This window comes from Oryctolagus cuniculus, chromosome 7, assembly GCF_051225735.1.
Source record: "Oryctolagus cuniculus isolate XC-2025 breed Fujian yellow rabbit chromosome 7, ASM5122573v1, whole genome shotgun sequence".
NCBI classification, from domain to species: Eukaryota; Metazoa; Chordata; class Mammalia; order Lagomorpha; family Leporidae; genus Oryctolagus; species Oryctolagus cuniculus.
The window spans coordinates 52,927,495-52,953,244 of NC_142873.1; the positions used below are offsets into that span (position 1 = coordinate 52,927,495).

At 40.4% G+C, this 25,750-nt stretch overlaps 1 protein-coding gene across 2 annotated transcripts in view; it reads left to right on the plus strand.

The window, feature by feature from the left end:
* Nucleotides 1–25,750, plus strand: part of SPAG17 (sperm associated antigen 17) — a 285,936-nt gene that overhangs the window by 143,102 nt on the left and 117,084 nt on the right. For both annotated transcript variants that reach the window (XM_051857350.3, XM_051857351.3), the window contains 7 exons: nucleotides 4,631–4,858; nucleotides 5,818–5,929; nucleotides 6,884–7,144; nucleotides 13,510–13,623; nucleotides 19,282–19,457; nucleotides 21,856–21,973; nucleotides 24,669–24,847. In XM_051857350.3, the coding sequence (XP_051713310.3) occupies nucleotides 4,631–4,858; nucleotides 5,818–5,929; nucleotides 6,884–7,144; nucleotides 13,510–13,623; nucleotides 19,282–19,457; nucleotides 21,856–21,973; nucleotides 24,669–24,847 (1,188 nt within the window). The remainder of the gene's footprint in view (nucleotides 1–4,630; nucleotides 4,859–5,817; nucleotides 5,930–6,883; nucleotides 7,145–13,509; nucleotides 13,624–19,281; nucleotides 19,458–21,855; nucleotides 21,974–24,668; nucleotides 24,848–25,750) is intronic.

Sequence of the window (25,750 nt, forward strand, 5' to 3'; positions counted from 1 at the left end):
CCTCATGAATATAGATATCAATGAAATGTAACTAAGTAATTATGTGGTGGTGATTTAAGAGTATCTATTGCCTCTGCTTTAATATTTTACTTGAATGTGCATTCATATAATTTACTTTTTGATGACCATTGTAGTTTAACAGCTGGCTCACAAAATTCCTAAAAGTTTAACAATAAACTCTTACAAGTCAGTATGAGTAAGTTCCAGCATACCACAGTTATTACCTACTTTTGATTCATTGGCCTTCCTGGATATTGGCATTACTGTCTTTCATCAACTCAAAATGTCTCAGCCATAAAATGTTGCCTTTCAGAAGTCCTATTCCATTTCCAAGAGGTCTTTCGAACATTGTCATTTTGATACTCTTCTCTTTCTTACTTATACTTTCAATACTTTCTTTTATGTATTTAAACATATTTAAAATTATTTTATGCTCTCTATTTGGTAATTCCAGTATGTGAAGTGTTTTGCAGGTATCATTTAACGATTTGTTTCTTAAGATTCTTTCTCAATATGGCTGATTTCCTTGTGTTTTGTGATTTTCATTTATGAGATAATATCAATTTGTAGCTTTTTGAAAGTAAACTTTTAAGGTAATGTGCATTTTAGTCATAAATCTGTGTGAGAACAGGCTTGTGTTTATAAATTCTCACAGGTCACTCCCCAACCCCTAATAAGATCCAAAAAGCAGACTAGAATCTCCTTATTCTTCCTCTATGGGAAAGAATTTTTTTCTAGTTCACCCAATAAAGCTGTCATTTTTTTTTTTTTTTTTTGGACAGGCAGAGTGGACAGTGAGAGAGAGAGACAGAGAGAAAGGTCTTCCTTTGCCGTTGGTTCACCCTCCAATGGCTGCCGCGGCCAGCGTGCTGCAGCCAGCACACCGCGCTGATCCAAAGCCAGGAGCCAGGTGCTTCTCCTGGTCTCCCATGGGGTGCAGGACCCAAGTACTCGGGCCATCCTCCACTGCACTCCCTGGCCACAGCAGAGAGCTGACCTGGAAGAGGGGCAACCAGGACAGAATCCGGCGCCCCAACCGGGACTAGAACCCGGTGTGCCAGTGCCGCTAGGTGGAGGATTAGCCTATTGAGCTGCGGCGCTGGCAAGATGTCATTTTTTAAAAGATTTATTTTTAATTATTTGAAAGGCTGAGTTAGGGAAAGAGACATCTTCCATCTGCCGATTCACTCTCCAAATGGCCACAACAGCAGAACTGTGCCAGGCTGAAGCCAGGAGCCAGGAGATTCTTCCCGATCTCCCACATGGGTGCAATGGCCCAAGGACTTGGGCCATCTTCCAGTGCTTTCCCAGGCCATTAGCAGGGAGCTAGATTGACAGTTGAGTAGCCGGGACTCAACCACCACCCATAATAGGATGCTGGTGCCACAGGCAGCAGTTTTACCCCCTATGCCACAGCCCTGGCTCTAGGAGCTGGGGCAATCAGAAGCCAGAAGCCAAGAGCATCTCCCATGTGGGTACAGGGGCCCAAGGATTTGGGCCACCTCTTACCGCTTTCCTAGGCCATAGCAGGGATCTAGATTAGAAGTGGAGTAGCTGGGCTTCGAACCATAGCGCGACCCCAGTGTTATTTCTATCTTACTGGGTTTTGTTATCTAGTGTGCAACCTCCCACCTCCCCTTTCCCCAACCTTTCCCAGCCTCTAGTAATCACCAGCGTAACTTCAGAGAGCTTTTTATTTTGTAATTTATACATAGGAGAGAGAACATTTGGTGTTTGTTTTCCTGAGTCCACCTTATTTCACTTAACAAAATGATCTTCAGTTCCATCCTTATTGCTGCAAATATCAGTGTTTCAATCTTTTTTTATTCCACTGTGTATATTTACGTAATTTCTTTAACCATTCATTCATCAATAAACCTCTAGGTTGATTCTATGTCTTGGGATACTCTGAGTAGTGTTGCAATGTGAAGTGGTATTGCTGGGTCGTATGGTAGATCTATTTTTAACTTTTTGAGGAATCTTCATAATGGCTACACTAATGTACATTCCTGCATTTGTAACTTTCTGTCTTTTTTATTTTAGCCATCTAACTGAAGTGAGATAATAATTCATTCTGGTTTTGACTTGTATTTTTCTGATAGCCAGTGATATTGAGGATGTTTTCATGTATTTTTTGACCATTTGTATTTCTTTTTTGAGAAATATGTATTCATATCATTTGCCCATTTCTTGACTGGTTGTTCATTTTGTTGTTGTTGAATTTTATTTCCTTACATATTCTGTATATTAACCCTTTGTCAGATGAATAGTTTACAAATAGTTTCTCAAATTCTGTTGGTTGTCTCATCACTCTGATGGTTTCATTTGCCGTGCAAAAGTTTTTTGTTTTTTTTGGTTTTTTTTTTTTTGACAGACAGAGTGGACAGTGAGAGAGAGAGACAGAGAGAAAGGTCTTCCTTTTTTCCATTGGTTCACCCCCCAGTGGCCGCTGTGGCCTGAGAGCTGTGGCGGGCGCACCGTGCTAATCTGAAGCCAGGAGCCAGGTGCTTCCCCCGGTCTCCCATGGGGTGCAGGGCCCAAGCACTTGGGCATCGTCCACTGCACTCCTGGGCCACAGCAGAGAGCTGGACAGGAAGAGGAGCGACTGGGACAGAATCCAGCGCCCAACCGGGACTAGAACCTGGTGTGCTGGCGCCGCAGGCAAAGGATTAGCCTATTGAGCTGCGGCACTGGCCTGCAAAAGCTTCTTAATTTGATATAGTTTCATTTGTCTATTTTTCACTTCTGTTGCCTGCACTTCTGAGCTCTTACCTAAAAAAATGTTGCCTGTTCTGAAATCTTGAGGCATTTCTCCTGTGTTTTCTTACAGTAGTTTCATAATATCAGGTCTTAAATGTAAAAACTTCATCTATTTTCAGTTGACTTTTGTATATGGTAAGAGGCAAGGATCAAATTTCAATTTCTGCTTCTGGATATCCAGTTTTCCCAGAAACATCTATTGAAGAGGCTGTCCCTTCTCCAGGGTGTGGTTTTGGTGACTTTGTCAAAGATCAGTTGGCTGGAGATGCATGGATGCATTTTTGGGCTCTCCATTCTGTTCCACGGATCTATTTGTTTATGCCAGTACCCTGTTGCTTTGGTTACAGTTGCTCTGCAGTGTATCTTGAAATCTGGCACTGTGGACTCTAGCTGTGTTCGTTTGTTCAGGGTTGCTTTGACTAGTCAGGAGTTCTTGTGTTTCCATACGGATTTTAGGATTGTTCTTCTGGATATGTGAAGAATGTCACTGGTGTTTCTATGGGGATTATATTGAATCTGTAGATTGCTATGGGTAGCTTAATAGTAATATTATATGGTATTAATCATCCCAGTCCATTATCATGAGAGGCCCTTCCTGTTTACATTTCTCTCATTAGTGTTTTGTAATTTTCTTTGTAAAAGCCTTTTACATACTTGGTTAAATTTATTTCAAGGCATGTTTGTAGCTATTATGTATCAGTTGCTTTTATAGAAATTTTTGACAAGTTAGTTACTGATACATAAAAATGCTTTTGCGGATTCAACTAATATAGAGAAAGAAGGAAGACAGGGCAATCAGCTAAGAAGCTACTGCACCAGCCTAGACTAAAGATAAAAAAGACCTAAGCTAAGGAAATCACGACAGAGGATGAGAGAGGAAGCTGAAGTGGAGAGAGCTCTCTGAGGAGAATGGACAGGATTTACTACACGGAAGTTAGGTGAGAGACAGAGGAACCAAGATGACTCCTAGGTTTCCAACTCAGTACTGTGATTTGTCAGATACCACTTAAAAAATTGTGTTGAATAATTTGCAAAATATTAACTGATAGAATGAAAAAGGAAGAGAATGATCCAACATGGGAAGCAAGATACACAGCAGACTCATAGAATGGCAGATGTCCTAAACAGCACTCTGGCCTCAGAATCAGCCCTTAAGGCATTCAGAGCCAGCTGAAAAAGCCCATGAGAGTATTTCAGGCATGGAAAGCCAAGACACTCTGGCAAAAAAAAAAAAAAAAATGACCTAAATGAAAGATCTCCACGAGTGAGATCCCAGTGGAAAGAACGGGTCATCAAAGAAGGAGGTACCTTTCTCTGAAGGGAGGAGAGAACTTCCATTCTGACTATGACCTTGCTTAAATATGATCAGAGTCGGTGAACTCAAAAGGCTTCCATAGCCTTGGCAACTCATGATAACAGCCTAGGGTGATTACTGATGCCATAAACAAGAGTGTCAATTTGTTAAGTCAACAACAGGAGTCACTGTGCACTTACTCCTCATGTAGGATCTCTGTCCTTAATGTGCTGTACAGTGTGATTTAATGCTCTAACTAGTACTCAAACAGTATTTTTCACTTTGTGTTTCTATGTGGGTGCAAACTGTTGAAATCTTTACTTAATGTATGCTAAACTGATCTTCTGTATATAAAGAGAATCGAAAATGAATCTTGATGTGAATGGAAGGGGAGAGGGAGCAGGAAAGGGGAGGGTTGGGGGTGGGAGGGAAGTCATTGTACTCCATAAGCTGTACTTCGGAAATTTATATTCATTAAATAAAAGCTAAAAAAAAATAATTTGCAAAAGGATCCTTAAAGGAACCCACATCTAAATTGTTTCAAAAATCCGCTGAATGTTTTAAATGTGTTCGTAGGCATGGAAAGAAGAACAGGAGCGATTAGCAGAAGAGGAACGCGTGAAGGAAGAGAAGAAGGCAGAAAAGAAGAATAAAGACATTGGTAAAAAGCAAGGCAAGGACAGAGTTGAGAGAGAAGATAGTAAGGCTTTGAAGAAAAAATATTCTTTCAAGGATAAAGTCAAAGAGGCCCCAGAAGTCACAGAGGAGCCTGTCCAACAACCAGAGCCTGAGAAAGTTTACCAGGTAATATCAATTCTCTAAAATGTGTCTTTGGGCTGTCCTTAATTGTTTTGAGGAAACGTGGCTTCTGTGGAAGCATACAACCCCCTTGCCTTCACCACCACATATCTTCTGATATGATGAGTTTGAGCATGTATTCTACCCTTTGATATCTGGAACCTTCTTTGTAGCCAATCACCAAGATAGGAACACCCTCTGGCCAGCTTTCCTTGTATGCTGTGAAGCTAGGTTACTAGGGTCAACACACATGGAAATTTGTCACAAAAGCATTCATTTAGGTGTCTAAAAAATAAGGGACTGTACTAGGACAACGTGAAGACCAGGGTCGACTTTATCTGTCTCACAAATAGAATTTGCTGAGTAATTTGGCTGACTCTCTGCAAAGCACCCATATTCCTTGCTTGATTGTTTCTATAAAACCAGCTCTTCCTCATCAGGCTACCATAAGAAAAACCTAGCTGGAAAGAAACATAACAGGCCCGGTCCTTTGTAGCTACTACTCTAGACCAGTTGTTCTCCAGTTAGCAAGAATCAGGGTCTCCTAGAGATCTATTCACAACGTTTAAGTAAACAGGGTCCTTTGCAAATGATCGCTTGAAGTGCACAAGTGTCAGGATGCATTAGTCCATCAGCTTCATTTGCACTGAAACTCACCAGCAGAAAGTGAGAATTCAACTTTTTACACTGCCTGGACAATAGTACAATGATTTGATTTGGACTAGGTTGTAAGGCTACTCCAATGAGCACGGTTCAAATTTCAGACCCCCTTTCTTTCTACTTATCACTGTAACATCTTAGAAGGCTGTAAAGATAATGTGGCCTCTGGCCTCTGAGTCTACAAAGTGACAGATGTTATCATTTATCAGAACTGAAGCTTATGCCAGGTTTAGTTGGCAAACCTTGTTAGTTTCAGTTTTGTCAAGTGCAACTCCACACTAAATGAATGATGTTTTCTCTTCTAGTTTCAAGGATACAATATGGGAGAAAAACCTGTCCAAATCTCAGGGACAAATTACTACCTGTATCCTTCTGATGGAGGACAAATTGAAGTAGAAAAGATAGCATTTGTAAAAGGTACACTTTGAAAGCAGCTGATTAATGACTTGAAAGATATTAATGCATTTCAGATAATCATGGGGCTCTATACTCCTGAATGTAATAGGGGATTCATTTATATACCACATTCAGCATTTTTCAGACTTCACATTCTTCTATTATAATTAACTCCGCAAGGCAAAAGCCACACAGTTTAGCCAGGTCACATGAATTATGATCATTCAGTTAGTAAAATATTAAAATGTTTCCATATGATTGGTAGGCAGGATAATAGTAACTGCAACAAGCCAGAAATTAATTAATATTCATGACAACACATATTCTCATTTTAGAAACCAAGCACTTACTGTGAGTTTAAGGATTTTTCTGGTTTGGGCCCTAGAGACCCTGCTACCACTGTCCAGTTGATATAACTCTTATTAAGATTTTCGTATGGATGCAATGCATTTAAGTTTCACAGTAAATAAAATATTTCCATCTTAATTAATCCTATCAATTTGGAGAGATAATAGCTCAAATTTGAAAAGAGCTGAATTTAAAAAAAAAAACAGGAGAAGGAAAATGATTGAGAACACTAAAAGGGGAAATTTCTTATAAGTACTATGAAAATAACATAACAACAGCTATCATAAATGAAATTATTTTTTGAGTCAAAGGCCCTCTCACATTTCATTTGATGAATCATAAAATTGATTGTAGGAGCACATTGTCTCAGTTGATATGTTTTTTTTCCTTTGTAATTTGGTGTGAGATGTGATGTGCAGACACCTCCTTGACCCATCTACCATTTATTTCTGGAATGATCTGGACCACCACTTTGGTCCTTTAGGTATTATCTTATAGGAGAGCTGACATCCCCAGGCAGTCCACTCCCCCTGGTTTCAATTCTGTGCTGCATTATTTAAGTAGCCTGCCAACAAGCTTAATGTGGCTTCTAATCAGCCCATCTTCTATCCCACGGTTCTCCCTCAGGCTCAACTTTTATCAAAGTGAAAGTGAAAAAGGACAAACACAGTTTTATAATTCATTTAAAAGACCCTAGGGAAATTGTGAAAAAGGAAAAGGAAGAAAAGGATTATCCTTCAGAAGAGAAGAATGAAGAAGAAGAAGTGGAAGAAGAAGAAGAGGAAGAGGAAGAAGAAGTGGGAGAAGAAGAAGAAGAAGGAGAAGAAGAAGAAGGAGAAGAAGAAGAAGAAGAAACAGAAGAAGAGAAACAACAAAATCTTAAAACAAGTAAGCAGCTGAGTCTTTTTGGCAGTGCAGGCCAATGCTTAGCAAGGTGCCAAACCTATCTCCCTGACAGAAACATGTTTCCCTTCCACTTAGCACATGGACTTTTTGCAGATGTTAATGGAGGTGTTTTGCCATCCTGCTTATGTACACAAACATTATATGCATAACATGTCTGTAGCAAGCTGGTCACTTGATGGTGCTCCCATGGCCTACCCAGGTCCTGATGTAATTGCCACTCAGAGCCTGCCCAGGCTGGCTACCTTGGCTACCTTTGTGCAGCAACACTGACTTTGTGATGTTCATTCTGCCCTTATATTTGATTAAGTGCTTGTACCAAGAACCATCTCTAGAACTCAGGTCCTCACTGATTGATTCCTATAAAGCTTTAGTTTTTGTTCAGTATTTACAGCAAATGGTGTGGTTTTCTTCCTATGCTAAGTCTACCACTTAGTTCTCTCCAGAGTACCAGATTTCCTAGATTATAAGAAAAACTATTAGATTATATGAAAAATCATAAATTTGGCCTTGAGAGTCATTTCCTGCTTGGAAATAACAGGTGCAAGTAGGTGTCCACTGATTAAACACAATGAAACTTCCTGATTACACCATTTAATATCTCCAGGTTACACCACCTAGGAAAATTGACTTTTTCTTGTCCAGTGTGGATGGAGTCCTCCCTGCAAAAGGAATTGAGTTCATTAATAAAACATGTTGACCCTAGAGATGGGCTCAATAACTAACTCTTGCATATAAGTTTAATTATATCATCCAGAACCCAGGACACAATGTTTGACAGTGTGAGTGCACCCAAGAACTTAGCACAGAAATTTTCATAACTTATTTCTTTTACCTGATATAAAATATATTAATTACTTTAGAAACTAGGAAATATAGAAATATTTAAAGAAGATACAAGTTACTTATAATTCTTGGCCGGTGCCGCAGATCACTAGGCTAATTCCCCGCCTGCGGCACCGGCACCCCAGGTTCTAGTCCTGGTTGGGGCGCCGGATTCTGTCCCGGTTGCTCCTCTTCCAGTCCAGCTCTCTGCTGTGGCTGGGGAAGGCAGTGGAGGATGGCCCAAGTGCTTGGGCCCTGCACTACATGGGAGACCAGGAGGAGGCACCTGGCTCCTGGCTTCGGATCGGCGCAGCGCATAGGCCATAGCGGCCATTTGGGGAGTGAACCAATGGAAAAGGAAGACCTTTCTCTCTGTCTCTCTCTCTCTCTCTCTCTCTCACTGTCTAACTCTGCCTGTCAGAAAAAAAAAAAAAAGAAAGAAAGAAAGAAAAAAAAAAGTTACTTATAATTCTAACACTCCAGTGATAACTATTCAGTTTATTCCTCCCTCACTTTATCATCATGAGCATTTTCCTGATCATAACATACTTTTTTAAGATTTATTTATTTATTTGAAAGACAGAGTGACACAGAGAGAGGAAAGGCAAAGAGAGAGAGTCTTCCATCCACTAGTTCACTCCCCAATTGGCCACAATGGCCAGAGCTGCACCTATCCAAAACCAGGAGCCTGGAGCTTCTTCCGGGTCTCCCACGTGGGTGCAGGGACCCAAGGACTTGAGCCATCTTCTACTGCTTTCCCAGGCCACAGCAGAAAGCAGGATCAGAATTGGAGCCGCCAGGTCTCAAACCAGCACCGATCTGAGATGCCGACACTTCAGGCTAGGGTGTTAATCCCACTGCGCCATATCGCCAGCCCCATAAAATACTTCTTAAAAAACAAAATTTTTAGGATTTAGCAATGTATCATTGGTATAGCTATATCACAGTTTACTTAAATCATTTCCATGGTTTTACATATTTATATGGTTTGTACCAAAGTAAATAAATACATTTATATTTGAATTTGGTTATACATATGTTTATAAACATATATATCTATATTTATATATGTATATTTTATTTCTATATATATACATATAGAACTCAATCATTCCTTTTTGTATAGATAATATTTTATTTTAGTGCTAATATTAAACATTCCATTTTGAGATTTTTTTTTTTACTTTTTTTCACTTCAATTTTAAGTCTGTAGACGTTGGCCCAAATTTGACCCACAATATGTTTTTGTATGGCTCACAAAGTAGGGATAGTTTATACATTTGTAAAAGGTTATCACAAAAAGAAAAGGCAAGAGTGGACAATTGATACAGTGGTTAAGCCACCACCTAGGGCTCCCACATTCGAGATCAGAGTGCCTGGTTCAAGTCCTGCCTCCTCCACTTCCAACCCAGCTTCCTGCCCAGGCAGACCCTGGGATATAGCAGACAATGGCTCAAGTAGTTGGATCCCTGCCACCCATGTCAGAAGCTGGATTGAATTCTAGACTCCTGACTTCAGCCTGACTCAGCCCTGGCTGTTGTGGGCATTTGGGGAGTGAACCAGGAGATGAAATATGTCTCCCTGTTTGTCTCTCCTCCCTCTCTCTCCCCCTGCCTTTCAATTAAATTGAAAATAAATAAATAAATACACATTTAAAAAGAAAAAAATGATAAGGATTATACCAGAGTACTTCAAAAAGTTCATGGAAAATGGAATTAGAAGAAAAGTTTATTTTGGTACAAAAGAGTTGACATTCATGCATACCTATTTCATAATACACATTTGCCATTAATGTTTTAGAAACCCCTCATATGCATTAATTTCCATATCTTTACACCAAAACTAACCTATATTTTAATTCCACTTTCCATGAATTTTTGAAGATCATGCATATGTGGTCTACAAAATCTAAAATATTTTATGGCTGGCCTTTTCCAGAAAGAAAAAAAAATAAAATAAAAAGCGTGCTTCTCCTGATTTAGAAAGCTCTTCAACAGATCGACAGAGAGAAAGATGAGAAGATAGAGCGGTGATCATTACGTACCACTGCTTGCTTTCTAGTTCCCTTTTTCTAAAGATTAGCGTTCTGGTTTGTTTATTGTTTGTTTAGTGGGATTACATTTTCCCCTCATATGGGACACATGATAATGTGTCCTTTCACAGTTTACATGTGTCTGGGCCTCTCAGAATGACATCTGGGCTGGATGTAGGATCTGTGGACTGTCATTATTTCCTCTTTTGATTCTTGGTCGCTGATGCACAGTCTTATGACTGTGAGATTAGAATTTAAGGAGCCCGGCTAATCTGAAAATCAAGCTCCAACCTCAACTCGGGGAATTTTTCTTTGGTTGTTAATCTTTTCTCTTTTTCATTTGTTCCTTTTTCTTTCTGTAATACTTGCAACTTGAAAAAAATATTTCCTCCAAACCTGTCTCCTTTATGACTTCCTTCTGTTTAAATGTCTGAGATATGGGACCGGTGCTGAGGTTGGGGTAAAGCCGCCTCCTGCAGTGCCAGCATCCCATATGGCTGCTGGTTTGCATCTCGGCTGCTCCACTTCCAATCAAGCAGTAGAAGATGGCACAAGTCCTTGGGCCCCTGCACCCACGTGGGAGACCTGAAAGAAGCTCCTGGCTCCTGGTTTCAGATTCACCCAGCTCCTGCCATAGCTGCCAGTTGACAGATGAACCAGTGGATGCAAGACCTCTCTCTCTCTGCCTCTGCCTTTACCTCTCTGAAATTCTGCTTTTCAAATAATAATAAATAAATCCTTAAAAATTATTATAAAGGTCTGATATATTTTTTCACTTTATTTTCCAAGAAATTCATGTGATTCTCAAAAGTGACCCTTCTCCCTTCAATTCATCTACTGAACCCTGAATGGTATGGTTGGAGAATCATGTTTCTAAATTCCAGGAAATGCTTTTTTTTTTTTTTTTTTTTGACAGGCAGAGTGGACAGTGAGAGAGAGAGAGAGAGAAAGGTCTTCCTTTGCCGTTGGTTCACCCTCCAATGGCCGCCGCGGCCGGCGCGCTGCGGCCAGAGCACCGCGCTGATCCGATGGCAGCAGCCAGGTACTTATCCTGGTCTCCCATGGGGTGCAGGGCCCAAGTACTTGGGCCATCCTCCACTGCACTCCTGGCCACAGCAGAGAGCTGGCCTGGAAGAGGGGCAACTAGCAAAGAATCCGGCGCCCCGACCAGGACTAGAACCCGGTGTGCCGGCGCCGCAAGGCGGAGGATTAGCCTAGTGAGCCGCGGCGCCGGCCCAGGAAATGCTTTTTAACCTATATTTATATGCTATAAAAATAAAAGAATTCATCACATCTATAATTTGTATCTTGCTGAACATGTGTTCTTTTATTTGCTGGCTAGTATTTCTTTCTATGTGCATTCAGTTCCTTTAAAAGAGTTATTTCAGTGTGTTTTTTCTCAAGTTTCTAACAGCACATCCTCTCATTAATAGCGCACAAAGGTGCCTATTTCTCTGAACCCTGATTCACACTAAGCATGATCTTTTTTTTGTTTGTTTAAAGATTTTATTTTGTTTATTTGAAAGGCAGAGTTGCCGAGAGAGAGAGAGAGAGAAATATAAAGAGATCTACTATACGCTGGTTCACTCCCCAAATGGCCGCAATGGCCAGGCCAAAGCCAGTAACCAGGAGCTTCTTCCAGGTCTCTCACATGAGTGCAGAGATCTCTGCACTTGGCCCATCCTCTGCTGCTTTCCCAGGCACATTAGCAGGGAGCAGGATTGGAAGTGAAGCAGCTGGGACTAGAACCGGCACCCATATGGGATGCCAGCATTGAAGACAGCAGTTTAACCTGTTATACTGCAGCAATAGCCTCAGGTTTTTTTCCCCTTGGGTGGAATTTATTTCTTAGAGCAGTTCCTGAAGATAATCTATATATTTACCCTTTGCCCCTGTACGTGCATGATCTCATGCTCATCACTAACATTCTCACAGCACAGAGGGGTGCATTCGTTAGAACCGATGGATCTATACGTCATTATCACCCAAAGTCCATAGTTTACATTGAGGTTCACTCTTGGTTTGGACAAATGTGTGATGACACGCCTCCACCACTGCAGTATCAAACAGGGTCATTTCACTGCCTTAAAATCCTCTGTGCTCTGCCTGTTTTCCTTTCCACCCTTTTAACTCCTGGTAAGCACTGATCTTTCTACTGTGTCCATAGTTACACATTTTCCAGAATGTTATAGTTGGATAACAGCATGCAGCCTCTTCAGATTGGCTGCTCTGACTTAGTCATGTGGGTTTATCTTATCCCCCAGGTCTTTTCATGGCGTGGCAGTTTGTTTCCTTTTAGTGCTGAATAATATCCCATTATCTGTATATGCAACAGTTTATTTTTCCATTTACCCACTGAAGGACATTTTGATTGCTTCCAAGTTTTGGCAATTATTAAGAAAGTTGCTACAAACATATGTGTGCAGGTTTTTGTATGGATACACATCTTCAATTTCTTTGGATAAATACCAAGGAATGTGATCGCTGTGTCATATGGTAAGAGTATGTTAGTTTTATAAGTATCTTCCAAAGGGACTATATCATTTTCCATTCTCACCAGTGATGAATGAAAGTTCCTGTTGTTCTCCATCCTTGCCAGCATTTGGTGTTGTCAGTGTGTTGGATTTTCTCCCTTCAAATAAATGCCTGGTGGTATCTTGTTTCAATTTGCATTTCCCTAATAACATGATATGGAGCATCTTGTCATACACTTATTTGCCATCTGTGTATCTTCTTTGGTGAAGTGTCTGTTGAGGTCTTTGGTCTATTTTTAATCAGGCCATTGTTGAGCTGTAAGAATTCTTTGTGTATTTTTTTGTAGCAGTCCTTTCCCAGATACAAAATTCACAGATGTTTTCTCCCTGGCTGTGGCTTATCCTTTCATTCTCTTTGAAACAGTACCTGTTTTTTTCTGTTGCTCATTTGAATATCCCAGTCCAGGGGTTACCTCTTCCTGGATTAGAATATTTTAAGTCATTATTGTCTGATCTTAATTGTTTGATAATACAGGAAATAATGAACCAGAAATAAAATAGCAGAAGAGAAAAATTAAAAATTTTTCACATATGCCTTAAGAGTTTGCTTTAAAATTATATCTGGCTAAAATAATTTTAAAATGGATTTTAAAATGTAAGGAGTTTTAAATGCAGATATTTAAGAGTGTGTTTTAAAATGTGAGGAAATTGAGATTGAACTGATGGTTTTCATCCTAAAAGTCAGGTGGATAATTGGCCAGATGAATCATCTGCCCATGGCTGTGCCATTCACAAGTCTGTTCCCTCTCTTTGTTTCAACTCAGACTCAAACTTTCTAGGGCAAGTTCTCATCTTTGTAACTGCATCTCACCTCCAACATCCTGGGTGTGTGGGAGGGGATTCAAGCAATTGTTTTTAAGTTGACTATACTAGACCTCAATTCCTAACCTTCTCACTGAATTTTGCTTACATCTATTTTGAATAAATAGAAATATTCTTGATTTGATTTTGTCTTTCAGAAGTTTTACATGCCAAAAATAAACCTGTCAGCAAATTTGGATCTTTCTCTGCCACTTTAGAGAATGGAATCTGCCTCTCAATAAGCTACTACGGAGCCAGTGGGATGGCGCCAGGTGAAATGAATGCAGTAGCAAGGTTGAGTGTGCCCTGTGACCAGGTTCCCTGACCATTCTTTTTCTGCTCCCTTGTCTATAACAATGTTCTGATTCAATGCACCTCATGATTTTTCCTCCAAGGTGGGAATATATGATGTGTGTGAATGTTCATCTGTTTGTATACATGTTTGTGAGTGTATATGTACATACATATATATATACATATATATCATTTATGAAGGAACTTCAAAAAGTTCATAGAAAAACAATTATAAAAGACAACTTCACTTTGGGGCAAAATATTTTGACGTGTCTGCATAATTTTCTGTAGTACATATTTTTCATGAACTTTTTAAATTCCTCTTACATAGCAGGCCGGCGCCGCGGCTCACTAGGCTAATCCTCCGCCTAGCGGTGCCGGCACACCGGGTTCTAGTCCCGGTCGGGGCGCCGGATTCTGTCCCGGTTGCCCCTCTTCCAGGCCAGCCCTCTGCTGTGGCCCGGGAGTGCAGTGGAGGATGACCCAGGTGCTTGGGCCCTGCACCCCATGGGAGACCAGGAAAAGCACCTGGCTCCTGGCTCCTGCCAGCGGATCAGCGCGGTGCTCTGGCCGCAGCGCGCCGGCCGCGGCGGCCATTGGAGGGTGAACCAACGGCAAAGGAAGACCTTTCTCTCTGTCTCTCTCTCTCACTGTCCACTCTGCCTGTCAAAAAAATAAAAAAAAATAAAAAATAAAAAAATTCCTCTTACATAGCAAAAGTAATGCTTTGATACTTTAAAAACCATTTATCATTTACACATTATTTTATATAATCACATGTACATGCAAGATCACAGATATTCCAAGTATCGGTTAAACAGCCCATGAAAATAAGCCCATTTGTTGGTACCGATGAAAGTGAGATTTGCCAAAGAATCCTCTTGGTTTTCTGCAAAGCCGTATTTGTATGACTTCTGTGGTTGTGAAAGCACTCAGTGTGCTTCAGGACATTAGTCTACATAAGCCATTCATTGGACATCCTGAAGGATTCCTCCAGCCCACTTTCCATAAACAAATTCTCCAACTGGAATCTATTTCCTTTCAAACCACAGAAAAGTAAGATACTTTATGAAGAATAATTAGGAAATCTATGGGTATCTTTTTTTAAGAAAAAGCATTACAAAATCTAAAAATAATCCCTATGGAAGATAACATTAAGTATGCATTAATAACTATCACAGTGGTCTAATTATTCACTTAACTATATAGTACATGTCCTACAGAGAGCGCATCCCTACGGGCAATTATAATCTTGTTTCTTACCTCGTACCAAATATCCTATTGAGATAGAGGCTCCATTAGGTTTGTTAGTGCTTTTGCTTCTTGTGGGTTTTGTCTTTTAATTTTGTATTTGATTTGTTTGTAAATCACCAGTTTGAAGAAGTCACTTTGTACCTTAAAAAAAAAAATAAATGTTTTAAAGTCACCAATAAATCCAGTAAATCCAACTGCTTTTGAACACAGGTTGTCATTGTTTTAGACTATGCTATTTACACCACACTCTATCAGCCAGGTTGCTCTTGTTTCCTAAGTGATCTCTTAATGTGTAATCATTCCCTTTAAAGCAAATATTCCTAGTATCAAGTTATAAGTATTGCATTTGAAAATGTTTATAGTATAGATAATATATATTTTTCTTCTTATATATTAAAAAATTGAAGGTATGATGGGTTGTAAAAACAACTATCTACACATTACAAATTTCTTAAAATATATGTGGTGCACTAGGTTAGTCCTCCGCCTGCGGCGCCAGCATCCCATAGGGGCGCCGCTTCTAGTCCCGGTTGCTCCTCTTCCAGTCCAGCTCTCTGCTGTGGCCTGGGATAGTAGTGGAGGATGGCCCAGGTCCTTGGGCCCCTGCACCCACATGGGAGACCAGGAAGAGACTCCTGGCTCTTGGCTTCGGATTGGCGTAGCTCTGGCCATTGTGGCCATTTGGAGAGTGAACCAATGGAGGGAAGACCTTTCTCTCTGTCTCTGTCTCACTGTCTGTAAACTCTACCTGTCAAATAAATAAAAACAAACAAATATATGGAATCATTATTTAAGACTTTTTATCTGCTAAAGTCCAAACAAATTTCCAAGGCCGGTGCCGTGGCTCACTAGGCTAATCCTCGGCCTGCAGCGCCGGCACCCCGGGTTCTAGTCCCGGTTGGGGCACCAGTCCTGTCCCGGTTGCTCCTCTTCCAGTCCAGCTCTCTGCTGTGGCCCGGGAAAGCAGTGGAGGATGGCCCAAGTGCTTGGGCCCTGTACCCGCATGGGAGACCAGGAGGAAGCACCTGGCTCCTGACTTCGGATCAGCGCAGCCCACCAGCTGTGGTGGCCATTTGGGGAGCGAACCAACAGAAGGAAGACCTTTCTCTCTGTCTCTGCCTCTCTCTCTCTGTCTCTGCCTGTCAAAAAATAAAATAAAATAAAATAAAATAAAAAAAACAAACACAAATTTCCAATCCAGTTCTCTCCCTTTAATTAGGTATACACAACTAAACATACTTTAGTTTCCTTTTGGATAGGAAACAGATAATAAAACTGTGAACCAGACAAAAAGATCAGGAAATTCAAATTTTTGAGCACTTTGTAAATTTGCTAAGAGGACTATATCATTCTTGCTTCCTGTCGTCTTTCAACTGGCCCACTGAATATATCCACAATTCAACAACATCAGTCAGGCTCCCATAGACCTTTTATACAGCTCTTTCCCCAAACCTCAGATGACAACCAGCCAGATTTATTTTCCTTTGGACAATTATGCTTTCCCACCCAATTATGTGCTTTTCAGCTCCTTGAATAAACTGTGCTTTCCCTTCTGGCTGGCTGTTTGCTCAGGCTGTGCTAATGCTCAGAGCACTTTCTCCTAACACTTTATTCAACGTCTTCTTATCCTCCAAGTCTCAGCTTAGAGGTTACTCACCCTGAAAAATGCTTCACAGAGCAAGTGGCACTGGTAGGAGAGCTGGGTCTTTTGGAGATGAGGGGGAGTTTTCTAGGCAAAAAGAAAAAATTAAAGGAAGGGAATAAGGGAATTCTAGACACTAGGAATAGTGTGTGGCAAAGCTCATTAGTGTAAAAGCATGGAAAGTCGTCGTAGATACTGAAAGATGAAAGAACTCGTCAGTACAACTGCAAACAGACTATGTGCAGACAACTTGGAGGAGATGGCCTTTCTGGCTCCTACAGCACTCTGTAATTCCCCGACCACAGACTTAACACCCAACATGGCAATTGAGAGTTCGCTAATATAAAATACCCACTGCATATACTTTCCTTGTCTGTGCTTCTTTCATGTTTTTCTTTCCAAATCATGGCAATAGTAGTAGGCACACAATACTTACTAAATGAGTGAAGGAATGAGAACAGGAACTAAATGAGTGAAGGAATGAGAACAGGAAAGAGGAGTTTCCCACTGCCATTCAGTGTCTATACTGTATTTCCTATTTGTCAGGCAGCTGGCAATGAGCCACTCAAATGAATCAAATTATGGTATATCCATTCAAAGAACTCAATATCTAATTAGAAAGGAAAACATGAATAGAGCAGTAACTGTCATAAGTCTAGAAATTACATATGAACAAAGTACTGAGGATGGAAAGAAAATACTGTGGAGAAAAATAATGAGATTTAAGATGCCACTTTAGAAATGAGTGGGAACTATCCAGACACAGAAACAATGAACAAGAATTCTGGGCAATAAGAACCATTTGTACAAACACATAATCATGTGTAAGTATTCCTTCTTGATAGAAAGGTTGAAATTCAGTGTGATTGGAATGGAGGTAGATGAGAACCAAACTGCAAAGATGTTGCGTGCCCTACTTGGGCAGTGAGTGGCAGAGGTCTTTAAGTAAGGGAAGCAATGTGGTCACTGAAGTGGTGGTTTGAGAGGTGCCAGGGTATCACTTAGGACAGCACTGGAAAAGACCCAGCAGGTGAAGGTGGTATGCTGAGTTAGGGGAGGAGCGGTTCTGGGGAAAATCTGAGAGCTCTGTGATGAATGGAGATGTGTAGGATGAGTCAAAAAGAGAAAATGTATTTGGTCTCAGTGTCCAAATTGGGAGACAGAGTGCTTGATTGGTCGAGACATTGACTGAATGAGGACATAGGAAGCTAATCCACTCAGGAAAAGAGAGATTTAAAACTGAGATAGAAATGTCTGTAAAACTACACCCAGGAGATGTCTAACACTGATGGGAAATGTGGGATCTGAACTGAGAAGATGCTGCCTTAAGATGTGGGATTGTGGAGTCTCTAACTCGTTGATGACAGTTGGACCCCCGTAATGAATGAGATCACCCAGTCCAATAAACGCAATGAACGTGCTCAGCCCGCAGCTGTGTATCACAATCCCCCTCAGTGTTTTCACAAATGAAGTGAGCCTCATTCTGTAGGTCAAGGTGGAGTCTGAGTGGGGGTTTTGTTTTTCACTTCATGAGTAATTATTATGCACAGTCAGGTTTGAGAACATAATAAGCCCTAGAACCTAAAAACACTTAAAAGATTGACAAAAAAGGAAAAATGAGTAAGGAAGATGGAGAAAAATGTTGACCAGAGAAGTAAGAGAACCAGGGCGTGGTGCTCTGGGCTAAGGAGAGATTGGAATTCTCGATGTAAGGAATGCTCCAGACCTCCCTGCATAATTGCTCCTCACATGAGCTCCCCTTTTAGAAGGGTGGCAGTGCAGACAATTAACTTTCCACTAGGAAATTTATTCTGTCATCTAAGCCAGAAACAATCTAGTTCCTTATTTATCTCATTGGTTGCTTTCCTATTTAATATGTCTTTATTTTTGCTACTTGAGTGCAGATCTTACTTGGGTTATTTTGACTCCGTGGAACTGGTACACGTCTTTTTGTCATTATTTCTTATTGCTCCATTCATTTTCAAACATTTATCAAGTAATGAAGGGATTATTATTACCCCATTAATTTACAATGTAGATGAGAAGGTGAAGACCTGTGAAATAATGGTTTGATTAAGTTAAGCATATTATAGTATTGGATACCTCGTGTTTTCTGAATGCAGTCTTGATTTTCAGATCAATTCCCTTAGCCCTGAAATCTCTCCAACTGATAAATCATACAGGAGGTCTTCATAAAGCTATCCATGGGGGCCAGCACTATGGTATAGCGGGTAAAATTGCCAGTTACAGTGCTGGCATCCCATATGGGTGCCAGTTCAGGTCCCAGCTGTTCCACTTCGATTCAGCTCTCTGCTGTGGCCTATGAGGGCAGTGGAGGATGGCCCAGGTCACTGGGCCACTTTACCTACATTGGGGACCCAGAGGAGGCTCCTGGCTCCTGGCTTCTAATTGATGCAGCTCCACCATTGCAGCCATTTGGGGAGTGAACCAGTGGATGGAAAACCTCTCTCTCTCTCTCTCTCTCTCTCTCTCTGTCTCTCTCTCTGCCTCTTTGTGGCTCTGTCTTTTGGGTAAATAAATAAATCCTTAAAAAATGCTATCCATAAATTTCAAAATTTTTTTCACCCAAATAAACTTATCTTTTAATTCCATTTTCCATTAACTTTTTGAAAAACACTCAGCAAGGTAAAATTATTGCCAATAGATAAATTTTTGAGGCATATATGTTATTTAATAACAAATAGGAATGTTTATTTGTTTTCCTTTTTTCTGGTTTTAGAGGACAAGGATCCTAATTTGGAAGCAATGTTGAATATCCCTTCAGTACATATTCCAACAGTAATTCCTGCTACAGTAACTGTTCCTCAAGGCAAAGCAAAGGGGAAAATAAAAGGCAAAGAAAAACCCAAAGACTCTCTTAAAGAAGAGGAACACCCAAAAGAAGAGGAGAAAAAGGTAAATGAACATCACTAGTGTTGTTATAATGCATAGATTTTACTGTTTGGATATACTGACATTACTTGTAGTGTCAGTTTTAAATGGACACAAAGGATTGATTTGCACACAGAAAATGGATTCCAACTTCACAAGACATGTTGTTGTAACACAAATACAAATCGTCATTCATTCTAAGAACTGAAGGGTTGATTAAACCTTTTTCTCAACCTGATTCTCGGATTTTCTTTACTATTGGTCAAGTTCCTAAAATTCCTTATTTTTAGTGCTTTATTTAGCTCAATAGAGAAAAATAACAATTAAAAAGCAAAGCTCTAATTAAGCTGTTTGGTAGACTTGAATTAAGATATTGATGTACCAAAAATCTGTCAGGACCAAGGGACAGTCTACTTCTAGTTCAAGAGTAGACCATCTTCCACCTCCAACCCTTCCTCAAAGGTCCCACACATATACATGCTACACACACACATGCCCACACACACATGCATGCATACACATTCAGACACCCACGATTTAACTTTAAATATTTTATAGTAGAATACAGATCAATAGAAGATTCTAAAGGAAAGAAAATAAGGAAAGAATTTTAAATCTTGACTCTTAAAATATACAACTAAAAGTACAATGTACAGATACTCAACTTATTAAAAGATAAAATTGTGTTGAGAAGTGCTAAAGGACATGAATTTCAGATTCTAATCCCTTAAAAGTTATGAGTTTAAATGTTTCTTTGCCTCTGTACCATGTTAACACAGATATAATAGATGAAATTTCTCATGCCAGGCCACTTGACCCTTGTTACATAAAAAAAGCTCAAAACAAATGTTTTGAACAAAATGAACTCTGGATAATTCATTTAAAATTAATTTGACCTAAAACAACTAGATACCAAACTCAACAGTTGGCCCAAGATTTATAAAACATGATAATGGAAAAGTCTTGTGTGGTTACTGGCTTCGTGTGTAACAATGGAATTGACATGGCAGGTTTGCAGGTTTGACTATTTTGTTCATGTACAAAATTTCCTAAGATTTTTTCCTCTTAATTTTGATCTGTGTTTTTAATTCATTTTAGCTAATCATTGACATTTTCCCCTTCCAGTGACAAAAGAAAAGCATACCAACCTCAACAATCAACAATAAAAGACTAATTGGACTGAACTAAAGATCTAGCAATGGGTTATTAGTTAAAATACTTTTAGTGCCTAGAAAAAGAAAACTGAAAAAAACGGAAATAATTGTCATTAGGGATTATTGGAAGTTACTAAATAACTTTCACTCTTGTGACAATATAACCAAGCAGGGGACTTAGGTATAAGTGGCACAAAATGAACACGAAACCATCACTAATTTATAAATAACATTTCATTATCTTTTACTGATCTTAGTTGCTACAAAAGCAATGAGTGCTCATTATCAAAAAGTATGGACAAATATGCTAACAGTATAATGTCTCTAGCACTCAAACTGTAGGAATTATCCAGTAAGAGTAGGAATTTTGGTTTCCCATATACTTTGCCTGTGTTAGTCTACTTGGGCTGCTATAACAATGTAACTTACACTGAGTGATTTACAAACTACACAAGCTTATTACAATTTTAGAGGCTGGGAATTCCAAAATGAAGGGGCTGGCAGATTCCGTACCCAGTGAGGACCTGTTTATAGCTCTTCTGTGTGTTCTCATGTGGCATAAGGAGCAAGGGAGCTCTCTTCACCCTGTTTTATGAAGGCACTAATCCCGTTCATGCACACGGAGCTCTCTTGACTCAATCACTTTCTAAAAGGCCCCACTTCTTAATGCTAAGACATTAGATAGTAGGAGCAATGTATAAATTTTGGTGGAATGCCAAGAATCACACCATCGCATCACCCTTAAACCTATACATACAAAAGGAAGCATCTTTCAAGGGCCACTTCAAGCTCCAACTCTTCACAAATCCTTCCCCAATTATTCTTATTAGCTTTTTTTTTTTTTAATTTTTTAACAGGCAGAGTTAGTGAGAGAGAGAGACAGAAAGGTCTTCCTTCCGTAGATTCACCCCCCCAAATGGCTGCTACAGCTGGCGCTGTGCCGATCGAAGCCAGGAGCCAGGGGCTTCCTCCTGGTCTCCCATGTGGGTGCAGCTTATTAGCTTTAATATCTCCCTTTTCTGAGGAAAGATGTGCCAGCTGTTTTGTATTATCATTTAATTGCCTCACCTGTCTGTGGGCCATTATAAAAGCAGAGTAGATTTGTTCAAGGGCAGAGATGCATGCATCCTTTCAAGCTCTATTGCACGCTCTGCCTAGCTGTGTGCAGGTCACATCCTACGCTCTCAGCACGTCATTGCTTAGTCAAAATAAATAACAGCTCATTTGAAATTTTGCAAGCCATTGTTCACGTGCTAAATTGTTTACAGGAAGAAGTAGAACAAGAAACGGTTTTACCGGAGAGTACCTATGTTCCCACCTTCCAAAACCTAAATGTGTCTTGCCCCAATGGGCTCTTGTTGACCTTCATTGGGCAGGAGTCCACAGGTGAGTGCTGCCTAGGGGGTAGGACAGGGAGGCAGTGGTAAAATGCATTAAAGAAAACAGTTAAACCACCATTGAAAATTGTATGTTTTCCTACAAGTTCATACTTCTGGTTGGCAATGGGCAAGAGTCTATTTTTAAAGAAAGAATCATAATACTGATCACTTTTTGAGCACTTCCCATGGCCAAGTACTACCTAAGTACTGAACATACATGAAAAAATATATATAAGTATCATGACCCAAGTACTAAACCTCCATGTTACAAATTAAAGAAATTGAGGCATCAGAGGTTTGACAAGTTGCCCAAGGTCATCTAGCTATTAGGTGGCACAACAAGAAAGTCAATGACCTTAAGATTCCTGTGTGGCCCCTCTGTCTTCTTGTCTCTCTAGAAAAGTACAGTCCTGTCCTTGGACTTTCTGGCCAAAGACACTGAGCACAGAGTAGAGATAAGTGATGAACAAAGAAAGCAAGTCTTTGTTTCCCTATGTCAGTATAATTTTATAGAGCTTGTCATTTCTTTTTTTTTAAGATTCATTTTATTTATTTGAAAAAGGTAGAGAGAGAGAGAGAGAGAGAGAGAGAGATAAGTCTTCCATCCACTGGTTCACTTCCCAAATTGCCACAACGGCCAGGGCTGAGCCAATCTGAAGCCAGGAGCCTGGAGCTTCTTACAGGTCTCCTATGTGAGTGCAGGGGCCCTAGGACTTGGGCCACCCTCTGCTACTTTCCCAGGTACATTAGCAGAGAGCTGGATTGGAACTGGAGCAGACGGGACTTGAACAGGTGCCCATATGGTTGCTGGCTCTTCAGGCCAGGGCTTTAGCCCACTGCACCACAGTGCCAGCCACAGAGCCTGTCATTTCTATTGATTGCGTATGTGGCTCTTAACCTGTTCCAATTAATAAACAAGTACAAGTAGGACTAATTTAATTGACGTGGCGGGCATCAGCTTTGGTGGTTGGATCTAACATCATTTGTTTGGAGACCCACTATTGCTGTGAAGGTAGGAAATGCAAAATGGAAAGTGCTGAGCTAGGACTTGAGTTCTAATGCTGGCGCTGACACTGGTGAACACTGTGGCGCTTTCAAATTACTGCCCCACCATGAGTTCTCAGTTGATGAATGTTAGATTATTTCAGTGGATATTGATATTTTTTACAACCAAATATTCTTCTTTATTATACTTCCCTTAAGGACAGAGAGTTTGAAAAGTGTATCTATCAAAGGAAAAGACTATGCCAATATAAAAATAATCCAGTATTTCATTTACTTGCCAGCCAAAAGACACCAAATATGATAGTCCAGCTATTTTGCTATAATTTTGCTTTTCATTAAGTTTCCTAAATTGTTAAAAATAGAACCTAGATCCCTCATCTAGTTCCAAGGACCCCGACTGGCCCAGGTTTCCACCTGGACCCACCATGTTGGATGATCACTACCAATGTCTAAGATGCTAGAGTATACTGGAGGAATAATTTTTCAAGTTCAAGAGTATATATATAGTTTGTTTTCTTGGTCCTCTTACCAAACCCCAGCCTAGTAACTTTCATCTGCCTTTTCTATTAGGCATATCATCTACCCTGATATTTCTATCTATAGGTCAGGGGAGACAATGTGGTTAATAATAAATCTGCCTGGAACACACCAGCTTTTGAAAGTCTTATGAATGTCCTACTTCAAATCTGAACATAATGACAACATAAATGCCGAAGCATCAAAACCTCTGTCATGGTCAGCCATGGACATAGGGAGGGATGGTGACTGTGGTATAAGATGAAAGAGCCTAGATTTCCGTTCTTTCCTGGAGACTTTTGAATGCAAAAAGAAAATATATTCTAACCTAGAGCATACTGTTCACAAGTTAGTTTGCTGTTTTGTCTGTTTTAGTTGTGGTTGTGGTGACTGTTTTCACAGTGTAAGAGAATGATTCAAATCCCAGCTCCACTGCTTACAGGTTTTGTGACTGCAGAGAAGTTATAGTCTCTCTAAGAGTCCGTTTATCTCAAAACCTTGGAAAGTGAAAGTTGTTTAGGTGGTTTCTCTCTCTCTCTCTCTCTCTCTCTCTCTCTCTCTCATATATTCAGTTAGCAAAACCTGAGTAAGTCCCATATTCCAGGGTTTCTCCATAAAAATATAATCTCTTTACGGAGCTTAATTGGGTGTTTTTCTCCTTGACTGCCAGCTAACAGCAGAGCACTGGGAGAAATCTGCACTTGGTTAGAAATGAGCGGACTGTGTTAGCTTTGAAAAACGAGGGATAGCATAGGAGGGGAGACCCTGAGTGAGTTACCTCCCTGGGACAACCAGATGACCCCATTGCAGTGTTGTGTACCCAGAAGTGAGAGTTTAGTGGAAAGTGTGAGGAAAGCACCAACAGGGGCGGGGTGGGGAGTGGAAGCATGAAAGACAGCAAGGCTCTGCTTCCTCCATAATTCTGCCCTGAGATGTCACGGAAGGAATTAGAAAAACTGACTTAACGCACAGAGAAGTTTCCTCTTAGGGGCTTTTAGAGGATCATCTTCACCACATGTGAAGGGCAGCAAGGAACCAGTGTCCTGGGTCATCTGTCATGATATGGAAACCATGGTATTATTCAGATGCAAGCAACAGAATGAAAAGCCTTGAGGAGGAAGATCTAATCCCATCCCCAGAGCATTGTCCAGTTCACAGTAAAGCTTTGTTCTTTTTTTAAGGTCAACACATTGTGGAGGAGGAGCCCACCTGGGAAATCATGGTGCGTCAAAGCTACCCCCAGAGGGTGAAGCACTATGAGTTCTATAAAACAGCGATGCTACCCATGGTGCAGGAGGCATCGAGGGTCATCACCTGTCAAGGCACGGTCATCAAGTATATGTTGGATGGATCCACGCAGGTGAGAGGATGTGAGAGATGAATTACCCCTTCCTGCCTTAAAGTAAAAGACAGGAAAGCTGTGGGTAAGGAACATTACTGTGCAGAGAAGAGAAACAATCACTTGGAAATGGGATGGCACATTAAAATAAAATAAAGAGTGAAGCACAGTATAGTTGGGAAGAGGGGGAGACTACAAAACAGAATACAAATAAACTTGTCCTGTTTATGCATAGTCCAAGATTGCAGTCTTCACACAACATCTACCTCCTCTCCTTCTCAAGGAACCCTAAAAATGAAATGGGGCCAGCACTATGGCGCAGCAGGTTAAAGCCCTGGCCTGAAGTGCTAGCATCCCATATGGGCGCCAGTTCTAGACTCGGCAGCTCCTCTTCCGATCCAGCTCTCTGCTATGGCCTAGGATAGCAGTAGAAGATGGCCCAAATCCTTGTGCCCCTGCACCCACATGGGAGACCCAGAAGAAGCTCCTGGCTCCTGGCTTTGTTGCAGCCATCTGGGGAGTGTACCAGCAGATGGAAGACCTCTCTCTCTGTCTGTAACTTTGTCTTTAAATAAATAAAATAAATCTTAAAAAAAAAGAAAAGAAAAATACTGTTAAATAATAAATTCATTCTATATTGTATCTTTTTCTGGTTTTGGAGTTAAGATGGTACTGGCCTCATAGAAGGAGTGGGAGTATTAAAATTCTATTGAATATTTGAGAAAAATTGGAATTAGTTGTTCTATAAAAGTCTGGTAGGATTCACCAATGAAACCATCCAGTCCTGGGCTTTTCTTTGTTGGGAGGGTCTGTACTGGTTATTGGTTTACTTAGGTTTTCTATGTCTTCATGACTCAATTTTGGTAGATTGTATGAGTCCAGAAATCTACCCATTTCTTCAAGATATTCCAGTTTGTTGGCACA